This window comes from Leuresthes tenuis, unplaced genomic scaffold (genome assembly GCF_036924035.1).
Source record: "Leuresthes tenuis unplaced genomic scaffold, fLeuTen1.0.hap1 SCAF_1, whole genome shotgun sequence".
In the NCBI taxonomy this organism is placed as follows: Eukaryota; Metazoa; Chordata; class Actinopteri; order Atheriniformes; family Atherinopsidae; genus Leuresthes; species Leuresthes tenuis.
The window spans coordinates 13,842,029-13,855,143 of record NW_027325355.1 but is presented as its reverse complement, the minus strand read 5'-3'; the positions used below and the strand labels follow the sequence as shown (position 1 = coordinate 13,855,143).

At 42.8% G+C, this 13,115-nt stretch overlaps 1 protein-coding gene across 2 annotated transcripts in view; it reads left to right on the top strand.

Annotated features, from left to right (window-relative positions):
* stk11ip (serine/threonine kinase 11 interacting protein) overlaps positions 1–13,115 on the top strand; it is a 29,865-nt gene extending 16,750 nt beyond the window's left edge. The window contains exons 22-26 of one of the 2 annotated variants that reach the window (XM_072379347.1): positions 434–615; positions 7,892–7,976; positions 9,081–9,163; positions 11,996–12,216; positions 12,520–13,115. In XM_072379347.1, coding sequence (XP_072235448.1) covers positions 434–615; positions 7,892–7,976; positions 9,081–9,163; positions 11,996–12,216; positions 12,520–12,660 — 712 coding nt within the window. In that variant the 3' untranslated portion in view covers positions 12,661–13,115. Of the gene's footprint in view, positions 1–433; positions 616–7,891; positions 7,977–9,080; positions 9,164–11,995; positions 12,217–12,519 lie in introns of those variants that run through there. The other variant, XR_011912364.1, reaches the window with a different exon arrangement.

The following is a 13,115-nucleotide window of genomic DNA, read 5'->3' as shown; positions in this document are numbered from 1 at the left end:
GTCACATCTTGAAAGCACATTGATCTTTTCTCCTTCTGCCTGTCTGCGGCCCTTCCTCTTTTTCTCTCTTCTTGTAACACAAGTGAGATGATGAAGTTTGCCCATCAAAATGGGGGTGAGTTTCCTCAGATGTGAGCCCTTAATGCGGCGCTTATACTTTCTGCGGAGTCATCGGGAACTGGCTTCTCTTGTTCTTAACTTTGTGCAAGAGACCCAACAGTTTTTTTTTTTTGCCAGATCTTATCTTTTGGTTTAATCTCACAAGTTGCTCGTGAGCTCTGACCTCACTAATACATTTAAGTGTTCTTCTGGCAGTCCCCCCCCCCCCCCCCCCCCCCCTCCAAGCGTCAGAGGTTAAGCAAACGGTTTAAATCGGTCTCAGTGTGACGGTTTGTTTTCTGCACTTTATCAAAGTCCTATCGTTTCCTCCCAGTGGAGGCCTGCTCGCTGATTGGCTGCAGAAGAAGGACAGCTACCCAATCCTGGATCTCAGCTACCTGGAGGTGGGGCTGGGCTCGCAGAGCATCCACATGGAGTTCGGAGATGGAGATGTGGCGTACACGCTTCTCCTGAGGGACAGTGTTCGCTGCAAGCGTTTCTTTGGCATCTTAACAGGTAAAATGAAACCCTACCAAACCCAACAAAGTGGCACATGTGGGGCTATGCTGCTCCTTTTCTCGGTGTACTGGACTTGCAGCAGGTATTGGAACAACGTGTTCCCTCCCACAGGCATCCTGCCACAGACTGAGAAACCCAACCCACTTCCCTCGCTAACGAACGCTGCACCATATGTGTGTTCTGTGACGCAAGTTTCTGCCCAAAGCCTTTGAGGAGTCCGCTCGCACAGGCTGAGTACATCCTGCCCAGGCCACATTGTCTGAAAAGGAGGGACCAGCTGCTTAGAGGAAAACCTTTTATTAGATGGAGGGGGGGGGCTGTTTCTCGGGGCTTGGAATGTCAGGAGAAATATGGAAAATGAATTTGACTTTGTAAACAGGGAAACGGCTTGGAATGTATAGGAAAACGTCGCGGCCCCCCGATTCTTATGTATCCAATTCACTTGTCGTGATGTCGAATGCAGCAAAAGTAGATGAACTGATTTGAATCTAAGAGTGTTAAAAGCTTTCGTGCATCAGAACTCAGAAAGGTAAAGACCAGATCACAACACATTACATCATGTTGATATCTGTTTTACACTTAGCCAAAATGCCGAAGCAGTGAGTGAAACACTTAAGCACATTCTTACCGACTCGCGTAGCCACGTTTTGCTAACGAAATGCACCGATTAAATGAGCGTCGGCAGGGTCGAGCGGGCGTTTTTATCAGTCTGCTCGTCTGGAGCGTTCTGGGGGGTGTTAACACAAAGCCAAGGAGGCCAGACACCAGCAATGATCCTAGGTAAGCAACTGTTGCTGCCCGTCAAACTTGGAGGTGTCATAAGGCTATTTCCATGCAATTTGGAGTGGAAAACATCCAAGAACATTGTATATTTACAAAACATAGTGAGAAAAACCCACTTTTTGGTTTAATTTTTTATTTTTTGTCAGCTGTTGATGCTAAGATTCACATTTTATTTATTAGTCAGTATAACAGGTATCTTTTGGGAAAGATTTTAGGTTGGAGTGGGAAAACATCCAAGAACATTGTAGCTTTCCCAGAAGGCGACATCCAAGCAAAGTTGTCCTAAATGTCAGACCTTGGCCCGATTTGAACCAGTGTAGCGAGATTTTAGGGGAGCTGGGATTGAGAATGCCATCAGATCCCAATGAAATGAAGAAACATTGATGAAATGGACTTAGTTCCTTCCACACAATGCGTCTGTGATTTGGTTTATGTTTAGTTTATTCCATAAATAATCCCAGTGTGTGCTGTGGCATTGGTAGTAGTTGTTAATCTTAGATTGTTTATACACGGTTTTAAGACCTGGTAAGGACCAGATCCCCCTCCCCATCGACCAACACAATGGTATATCTGTGAAGGCAAAATACCATTCAGCTTTGTCATAGGAGTGATAGCAATCAGTTGATCCTTTAGAAATCCATCAGAATTCACCAGGAGTGGACAGTTTGTGCCAGTTTCAGGCCCTTCTGTGCATTGTTCTCAGCTCAAGGAGCAAATCTGTTTGAAAGCTTTTTTTATTTTTTAAATATGCTGCCTCTTTGTTCCTCTGCCAATGGCGAAAGCCGAGGGGATGGGGGGGGGTTTTCAGTGCCGTGTCACAAGGATTACAACCAGGCCGAATGTCATGAATCTACACGGAGACACCCTCCGCAGTTCTCGTTTCCCACTTACACCCCGAACAAACTTTTCTTTCTCTCTCCCTCTTTGTGTCAGGCTTCCGTCTCTCTCCGCCGAGAGCTCTGTTGTTTCAGTCGAAATCCATAAACAGCTCTTTAACTTGGTCATACTCTCAGTGGCTTAAAAAAAAAAAAAAAAAAAAGAAAGAAAGAAAAAATGGTTCCAGATTGCTTTTCAGCAAAGCCACGCAGTGTCCTGTGAGAAACGTCCCAGGTACAACTTTAAAAAGATGATGAAATCAGATCTCCTCCTGTCCCGGGGTCAAAAGATAACTAGGTTGGCACGATTGGCGATCCTTTCTCTCTCTCTCTCTCTCTGTTCTTTATGCCAAATGAGCTCAAATACAGCTGTTTAAATATTTTGCCAGAAGAAGTACAGAAACGCTTAACCATAACAAGCCTTGTCTATCATCCAAACCGGCTTCTATCATGTGGACAAAGTTTAAAACCACAACTGGAATGACGACGGACTCGCTGGCTGGAAGAGACGGAAAGGATGTGGTTATGTCCGGGACAGCTTTCTGGATCTCGGATCTTCTTTCTCCAAACAAGTTTGGCAACAAATTTATTGAAACCAGAGAGATAACGTGAGGCCCCGCGGAGTCGGTAATCAAAAAAAAAAAAATCCTCTTTTTTTTTTTTTTTGTTTACCAGTGTTTTTGCCTCTCACTTTGGGCGGCTTATTGGTTTTTCAGTGTTGCTCTCGAAACGTTGTCATCGGGGAGATTTGGAAGAGTTATGGATACGTCTCTTGAGCACATGTAACAAACAGAGCGGTTGCTTTGGGGGAAAAAAAAAGGAATTTGAAAATCTAATCTGTCTCAGCTGTCCAACATATCAAACAGTCGTGTGGTGTTTTTGCTTTCATGTGAAAATATCAGGGGTATTGGTGTTGATATTGGAAGCAGTTGGAGAGTCTGGGACTGAAACAAGAGGAAGCTTGCAGTATTGACATAGACCAGAGCACCGTCCAGAGTCCATTTGTTGCAAACTTGGTTCTAAACACGCTCTGTCTGTCACCTTTGCTTATTCGTGATTGCGATCTTGGATGGCACCTCGCTATGCTGTCCACGTTAACACGTTATTTAATCTTAAAAGGATTGGTCTGACACCCCTGCTGCTTCCCCTCAAACGTTCTCCACGGTGCCAGCAGTGTGGGAGACTCTGATCCGAGTTCACTGCACACTATCGTGAGAGAGAGACTCAGCCATCTGACATATTTTGTGCAAAATATTTTGTGGAAAGGGAACAAGCCTTTTTTTTTTTTTTTTTTTTTTTTGGTATTACGCAGCATTTGACCTAATCACAATAAAATGAGTTTGACTAAAACTGACATTATTATGTTTTGAGTACTTTTGAGCACCAGACATGGAAAAAGAAACGGGCCAAGATCCGTTTGATGTGCAATACGAATCCACAACAAGTTAGCAAGTGCACGGAAATATAAGACTGTTGGCGGTCAAGTATTTTTCCCCCAAAATATCTTTAGACAAGTACCAATCATTTAAGCACTCTGATGAGCCACAATTCCCTTTTTTATTTAATGTTTTAAGACAGAGGGCAAGGTTGACAATGTCTTCGCATTTCTTTACTGAAAAGTTGAGCTAGTTGCGATCCATGAGGTTACAGAGTTCGGGTCGGAGGGAAAATGGTGAGCTAATGGTAAATGTACTGTATGTTTTTCCTTGTATAGTGCTTTTCTAGTCTAGCTGACCACTCAAAGTGCCCCTAACACTACATGCCACATTCAGCCAGTCACATACACTCGTAGTGTGTAGTCCATACCTAACTATGTGCTTCTTAGTCATTCACGCACACTGAGCCACAGCCACACACATTTATTATGCCCCTTGCGCACCCCTACAGCATCCGGGGGCTTATCGGGGGTTTTCTACACATGCATCTACTGGGATGACATCATCGACAAGCGCCGCTGCAGCACAGCTCATTCAGTCCGTGCTCTGTGACGGTCGGCTATCTTTACACGGTAAACTGCTAGTTTTGTGCAACATGGCAATTTGGAAATGCACAATAACGAACCATGTTACCAACAGCAGAGGCAAATTCCGGGTAAAGATGCTTCTGCGGCGCGCGTCGATGATGTCATCCCAGTGGATGCATGTGTAGAAAGCCCCCTCGGATAGCCCCCAATAACAACAACACGACAACTCTGAACTAACAGTGAAATAGTACGCGTTCATTCATTAATTCCTCTTAAAGTATTGGTGAAATAAAGATGGATAATGCCTTATTTAGAGGCTGTATTGTCTATGCCCCCGTTCACTCACATACACTCATATTGAGAAATCTAAATAGCGTCCGAAGGAGACCAACTTTCACCAAACTGTTATCGGTGAGTAGATGAACGTATTTTATACCAGAGATTAGGTCCAGGTTTAAAAAACAAAACAAAACAAAAAAAACTTCCCCTTTAAGGCAGAGCTTGTTATGTCATCAGCTCATTTTTCCTCTACTGTGCGCCCCAGTATCATCCTCCTCCTTACAGTCTCTTCCTCGGTGTGCCTTTTAAGTCTGGTCTATTCAAAGCTGAACGCGAAGCCGCCACTGCAGTTATCTTCTCTGCCCCCCCTCCTTATTGTTGTCACTCCCAATCACACGCTACATTTCATGACTGCTAGCGTGACCCAGCGGATTGTGTTCCCAGCATTTTCTCAGCCATTGATTCAGTGGAGGCCGCAATCTTACACCTGCAACCGGAGTTGCCTTTGTTGTTTTTGCTTACAATAGCAGATGGACTCTCGGATTGAATTTTCCTTTTGTGTGTAGATCTTTTTTGGGTGGTTTGGGTGTGACATTTTTATGCAGGTATACTTTTACTGTGTCGTTTGTCGGCCGTTTGCTCTCGACTTCATTGCTCCTGTGCGTACTCACCTCCCTGGTAAATGTACACAACCCCCTAAATCTTTAACGTCATCTCACATGCCTCATGACAGTGAGTAAAGGGATGTGTTTGACGTCTCCTATTTGAACAGCTGGAGAGAAATGTTCTCTTTCCTGGCACTTCCAACCAGCTGTAAATTACACCGCCACTCAGCTTTGTCCGAAAGAATCTTGGAAATTTTTTCATTAAATGTCTTGTGGTCGTCCAATGAATCTTTGGTTGCATTTCATGCTTGCATTCTTTGGTTTTGGAATGATTTTATTTATTTATTTATTTTTAGATATTTGGTTTTAAAGGATACCAAAAGTACACAGTTTTATCCTTTCTACAGGCTTAAACTTTAGGGCTACAGGGTTTCTTCACAGTATCAAAAAAATACGGGACCAGAGCGACTTTCATTATGTCACCCCATATATGGCAGAGACAACAAATGAACTTCGACAAGTTTTTTGTGTGTGGTGTTCGATCATTACTTTCTGCTGTTTTTGTGGTACGACTTTTGGTGAAAGATCACGTTTCGAGCTCAAATAGATCCCTTTCACCATATCAGCCATGTCTTTGGGGGTTCTGATGAAAAGAATACGGCTGTCTTCTCGAATCCCCCCTTCATCAGCTGAGTAATGGTTTTTTCTTTTGTATTTTTCTTTTGTATTTTTCTTTTAAGTTTGGAGAGAAGCAAATATTAAGCTTAGCCGAGTGGCACTGTGAAGCAGTTATCGAAATAGTCAATGGAATACATTCTCCGCATAAACAGATTTTTTTTTAAGGTCGTTTCAACAGCGAATGAACAAAGCTGCACAGCTGTATTTTAAAGTTGTTTTTTTTTTTTTTTAAATTTCATTAAATATTCCTAACTAGCTGAACTCCTTACTGCAGCTTCTTAGAAAATTTTTTTAAAAAGTCTATGGAGAAGTCGTAGAATACGAGTCTGGAATCTGCAATTTGTCCAAAACCCTCAGATATTCTATTGACGAGGACATATAACTGAGAAAATGAACCCGGTTCTTTCATTTAGGAAGCCGAAAATACTAAATCAGACTTGTTTAATCACTTGCTTTAGGATCTACAGTTGGCAATTCAGTGGCAGTTAAGTAAAGACATACACTATATTGCCAAAAGTGTTCACTTACCCATCCAGATAATTAAATTCAGGTGTTGAAATCACTTCCATGGCCACAGGTGTATAAATTCAAGGACCAAGGCATGCAGACTGCTTCTATAAACATTTGTGAAAAAATGGATCGCTCTCAGGAGCTCAGTGGATTCCAGCGTGGTACCGTGATAGGATGTTACCTGTGCAACAAGTCCAGTCGTTACTCACTACTAAATATTCCAGTCAACTGTCAGTGGTGTTATAACAAAGTGGAAGCGATTTGGAACGACAACCGCTCAGCCACAAAGTAGTAGGCCACGTAAAATGACAGAGCGGGGTCAGCAGATGTTGAGGTGCATAGTGCATAGAGGTCGCCAACTTTCTGCAGAGTCAGTTGCTACAGACCTCCAAACTTCATGTGGCCTTCAGATTAGCTCAAGAACAGTGTGTAGAGAGCTTCATGGAATGGGTTTCTATGGCCGAGCAGCTGCATCCAAGCCAAGTGCAATGCAAAGCGTTGGATGCAGTGGTGTAAAGCACGCTGACACTGGACTCTAGAGCAGTGGAGATGTGTTCTCTGGAGTGATGAATCATGCTTCTCCATCTGGCAATCTGATGGACGAATCTGGGTTTGGCGGTTGCCAGGGGAACGGTACTTGTCTGACTGCATTGTGCCAAGTTTAAAGTTTGGTGGAGGGGGGATTATGGTGTGGGGTTGCTTTTCAGGAGTTGGGCTTGGCCCCTTAGTTCCAGTGAAAGGAACTCTGAATGCTTCAGCATTCCAAGAGATTTGGGACAATTTCATGCTGCCAACTTTGTGGAAACAGTTTGGGGATGGTCCCTTCCTGTTCCAACGGGACTGCGCACCAGTGCACAAATCGAGGTCCATAAAGACATGGATGAGCGAGTTTGGTGTGGAAGAACTTGACTGGCCTGCACAGAGTCCTGACCTCATCCCGATAGAACACCTTTGGGGTGAATTAGAGCGGAGACTGCGAGCCAGGCCTTCTCATCCAACATCAGTGTCTGACCTCACAAATGCGCTTCTGGAAGAATGGTCAAAAATTCCCATAAACGCACTCCTAAACCTCCTGGAAAGCTTGCCCAGAAGAGTTGAAGCTGTTACAGCTGCAAAAAGTGGGATGTCACTTAAGTTCATATGCGTGTAAAGGCAGATGAGCGAATACTTTCAGCAATATAGTGTAATATGTAGACTATTCAGTTATTATTTGTAAATGCAGGCGTTCAAACCAGTCCCTTCATGGCAGAGAGAGTAGTGCTGGATAAGATGCATGGTTTTCCCCCTGTCAGAGATTGAAAACTCCGAATTCCTTTGTGAGAAGTAACAGCAGAGAAATATGACTTAGACTAACACTCACTGGGTCTTTGGACAAGACTGAGAGGTTTCATCAATATACTGCATCGTGTGCCTTTAATGAACCGACTAAATACTATTATTTAAGTCTTTTGAACAGGTGGAAAATCCTGCACAGCAACTCCAGCCTCCTCAGGCTCAGCACTTTGAGATGGGAGGCCCCCATGACTGTCACATACCTCACCTGATCTTATTAACGCATTCATTTGGTGTCATTCCCTCAGGAATCGTTCGTGAGATGGCCCACAAATCCGATAGCAAGCTGAAGTCCATTTCTACCACAAGACTGTCCCCGCAGCACCACCTCTGGTGAGCACCTCGCAGCCTTCTCTGCATGCGCACCCCCCACTCTGTTGGGGGAGGAAACAATGGATGCAGTGAGAAAACAGCAAACCTCTTTGATTTTTATTTGTGTAGACACCTAAAGATGTGGTCTGAACAGTGTTGCGCACATTTGTATGCGGTTCGGGCGGTGTAGGAGAAAGGGAGTCACAGCTGTAGAAGTTCTAACGCTGCACATTTCTCACACATCTTTAGCTGATTACAATCAGCCTTTTTTTAGACTTTGTTTTGTAAAACTCCCCCCCCCCCCCCCCCGCTAAATTAGCTGGTAAACCACATCTTAAATGGTAGCATGTGCTGCGCTGCAAATGGTGGAGCATGCATGTCCCCTTGTTTGTTTTTTTTATTATTCATTCATTTTTTTTTTTTTTTCCAACACCTATTAATTGTGTGTCTTTCCGTCCGACTCGGAAGATGACGGCTCTTTGTAGGCTCTCGCTCAAAGGAAACGTGTGACTTTCTTCATAAAAGTATTATTTTAGTGAGGGAAAAAAAGTTCAAAACGCTCTAATCAGACTGACAATGTGCAGAAAACATGCCGCGAACAAGCAAACATTCCAATTACGCTGGCAGATTGTCTGTTTTCGAAGGCACTCTTGAAGGAAAAAGTATGTTATCCGTTTAGAAGAATTTAAATAAATACCAGTCTCCCTTTAACTCTGAGTCAGATGCCCTCTGACAGACGTATCCAGAGACCAGCCTTCCTCCTGAAGAGCAGATTAGTGTATTTGAGTACAAATCCTTCCAGTTTATCATCTGGCCTCACATTCCTCAGCTCAATAATCAAAAACTAAAACCAAATCAAAGCAGCCCCTTCATGTGTTCTGAGACAGCTAACCACAGTCTCAGAACACACTTCCAGCATTTGCGCAACAAGTCTTGTCGGCCGTTATTATGTCAGTTAGCCCCTTGGCTGCATAGGTACTGCAAAGAGTGTCGTTCCACCTGACGCAGCAGCACCTGTCAGTCGCTAGTCATAACATTTCTCTGTTGCGTTGTCCCGTTAAACAAAAACACCCAGTTTAGCTGCAATAGGAGAAATACTAACTGATCATTTCCTTTGATCTTCAGGCCGCTAGTGTGCGAAGACATCCAGGCAGATATGGAGGACGGACAGCTGCAGTTCTTCTACATCCTGGCTTTTGTTCTGCAAGGTGACCAAATCCGCTTTCTCCTTGAACCTAAATTATTTTTTATTTTTTTGCTGAAAGCGCATCCGGTCCGCCAGGTATCTCCAGTGAGAGGGAGGAATTTGCGCTTGGCGGCGCTTATATTCCGAGTGTCATTCGCATCATGTCACGTGCTGCGCCAAGAGCTCTTGTGACTTTTACCAACTCTCCTGTTTCTTTCGAAAAAGAGCAGATTTTTATTTGAGAATTCAACTGTAAGCAACCATGAGCTTCTTTGCGCGGCTGAATTGCACTCTAAATGAAATTGAAACTAGAAAAAAGCTGTTGTGAGAATCAATCATCATTCCACAATGAGAATGCTGATGAAGTTGAATGGGAATAGCTGACAATGCTAAAAAAGTGGAAAAACTTTCAATTGCTGAAAAAACAGTTGCTGAAGTCTTGGTTGAAGGAATTTGAAGTTGAAATAACAACAGTGGAATGATTAAAACCTATTAGAAAAGCATAAGATTTGATGAAAGGGCCGAAAAAAATATTTTTTGTATTTTTTCATGTTTTTGAAACTGTCATATTTCAAAATTGGCTTAATATTTGAAAAAGCTGACCCATTTGGTAATAGCTTAATATCTTGTGACCCGTTTAAAGTTTGAATGGTGTCTATAGCTGAAAGTATGTAGAAGTAGTTAGGTTGAAAAGAGGAGAAAGAGTTGAAATTTGAATAATATTTGAACAAAATGTTAAATATTTTATTTTAAGTATAAAAGTTAGAAACGTCAAAGCTGGAATCTCCTCAAAGAGCTGAACATTTTGAGACCAAAATAGTTGAAATTGCTGAAAGTACGCAAATGTAGTTGGGTTGTAAAGAGGAGAAAGCGTTGAAATTTGCATAAAATGTTAAACATCTTAAAAAGTTTAAAAGTTAGAAACACCAAAAGTCATAGCCGGAATCTCATCAAATAGCTGAAAGTTCAGTAAAAGTATGTAGAAGTAATAATAATAAGGAGAAACAGGAAAACAATGCTTTCCAGCATTCTCACAATAAAGTATTGTAAGCCAACAAGGCATGTGGAAGCCAAAGGAAGATACTTAAGTGTTTTCAAGTCTATGTAGTGGAGGTAAAGCTGAGGTTTGAATGCCGATGAAACAGGCTAGCGATGCTTAAGACTGCTCAATAGACTCATCAAAACCTTTTATGACAGCAGAGTACCTTCCAGTAGATTGATCAGATTCTGGAGTGGTTGTTGAACTGCTCCAATGACCTGGCTACACCAAAAGAAAACCTTTCCTACATCCTCTCCACAAACCTCAACATCAGAGATGTGTAAATGAACATCAAGGGTTACATTTTTGGCTTCAATAAGCAAAGAAGTGACTGTGCGCCTTTATGTTGTTCTGGGTCGTCAGATGGCTCGGGATTTAATTGCATTTAAGGGATTTTAGCTTACAGGATGGAGAAAATGGAGGAAAGGAGTCAGATCCATAGGCATTGATATTAGTTGTAAGTAGTTAGTAACAGTTATGCAAAAAGGCACAGTAAGAAACACCGGTATCACTGCTTCATCACGGGAATTACTGAAGGGAAGTGGCTGGATGAAGTGCTAAGGGGAAGGATAACAAACGAAAAATTACACAAGTATTAATTTCATTTTGAGTAAAAGCATATTAGACGGAAGGAAGGATAAAATCTGATTTTTTTTAACTTTTTTTTTAAAGGAGGAGGGGAGGGGGGATTTGGGCTGCAGCAGATATCATGTGCCTGTCAACCATCCATGTTAACCTTTGCCATAAAATGAGCCAGAAATTTACAGTTTAGACTCAGGGGGGTTGACAAATTGCTGTATTTGCATGTGTGTGGTTAGGACCTAACATATCTGCTGCTGCTGCAGGACACGCGCCCCCCTGTGCTACAGTCGAAACATTTAAAGCCGATGCCGCTGCAGGCTACACGCAGCTGTGTGTGTCAGTGGAATTTCAACTGACCCAATTTCAGCGTGTCTCAATCTGCCTTTTTCATCAACTTGTTACTTTTTCTGACACGACATTTAATACTAAAAACGTGTCGATGAGAGACTGTTTGTGAGACTTTTAGCATTACTGACCAACAGCTGCAGCCTGTAGTTTAAAATTAGATAAACACATTTCTCAGTTTGATGAAGAGATCCCTAACTTTAAGACTATGGGAGAAAATCGAGTCATTTTTGCAGTGAAGAAGTCATATTTACAAATTATTTAGTAAGTTCAGGGGCTCAAAAAGTCAGAGAGAAGAAATATTGAATGACTGTCATTTCAAGGCTTTGGGTAATGTGGCATATTTAACTGGGATTCTGACAGTATTTGCTTGTTTTAAAAGATACAATAAAACCTTTCGAGGAGTCAGAGAAATGGAAGCTAAAAAAATCCTTTTAAAGAGGATAAATTACACAACCTTTGGCTTTGGCTAACGTATTTATCTCGAAGGCTGATTTCCACATGGATATATTCTAAAAAGCCATTTTTAACCTTTTAAATATACAGGGTTGTTGTGGAAGGCTAAATATTTAGCCGTAGCAACAAAAGGCCAACTAAGTATATCAAAGGAGTTAGGTTTAATTTAGAAATAGCTAGTTTGCGATGTTTTCCTACCCGCTAGCTTACAAGAGGATGCGTTATTAAAGCGCTAAAACTTGCATTTTGTTTATTTGTTTGTACTGTTGGACCATAAAAAAGATCATTCAGATTAGCTGTTCTGGATTTCACCCACTTAGTCTGCCCCCCCCCCCCCCCCGATTCTGCCTTGATATCGGTTTGGCGTAAAGGAGCCGTGAGAGCATATATAACTGTATCATGACAATGTTTTGCCATCTATTTTGATTTCAGAGGACATTTGGATGCCTCTGACGGTTTTGGCAACTCGAGAGACCCTCTATCTGCTTAAAGAGGACCACCAGTGGAGGAAAAGCAGCGCAGTAGCGAATGAAAACAAAGAGCCATGCAGCGGTAGCTTCACCGTCCTGGAAACTCTGCCAATCAGCTGCGTGAGCTCAGTTGACTTGTGGCCGGCAGACCAGTGTAGAATGGACGTCAACCTTTACGATGAGGTTAGTCTTCGTGTTGTAATTATAGTTATACTTGCATCTCCTGCTGCTGCTGCAGGCAAAATGTTTGGTTCCAGCTGCCACAACACTTTACATTCTTCCACTTCGACAGAAAGAGATAAAACGGGGAGTGGGGTTATCTGTGGTGACTGCAACCTCTACACAGGTGTTCTCTGTGCTTCCGAGGAAGTGGCGAACAAATTCGTGCAGCTTCTCTTCGTTTTCTCTAAGCTCGTCATGGAGGTGTTCCCAAGTTCACAGCTTTAATTGTGATCTTTTCTCGTGTTGTGTTTTTTTTTCCCACAGACTGTGAAACAGGAGAAGACGTGGTGCGTGCGCTCCGAGAGCGCCGAGCTCCTCCAGGGTCTGCTGGCGTGGGTCAGGGCGCAGTGGGAGGCCATGTTCGGCGTAAAGTTGCACACAAGCCTGCAAGAAAAAGTAGCATAATGGAGGAGGGCACTAAAAAAAGACGTTGTAGACCGAGTGTGTGTGTGTTCCTGTGTGTTTCGTGAAGTCTGCGTCAGTACTGGGAAAAAATTCAGTGAGCATAAGCAAGTGTGTCTTTGTTTTCTCTCTACACAGTCTGCTCTCAGTCTGTTCCCATTACGCTTGTTGCTTTAAGCCCAGAGCTTGGAAATGATTGCACTCATTCATGTGGCACACAAGCCCGTAAAAGCTCCGGTTGCATGATTCGTCCCCCAGAAAAGAAAAAACCCACCCCCCACTGAACTTTTCTACAGCTGAAATGGAGTGTGTGCCTTGTTTCTTTTCGTACATGCCATGTGCTTCGTTGTCATATTGTTTTTAAAATCGCCTGTAGCATTAAGAATAAATGGAGTTGATTTGGACGTCTGGAATTATGGGCATTAAGGTGGAGGGGAGGGGAGGGGGTGGGGTGGTGT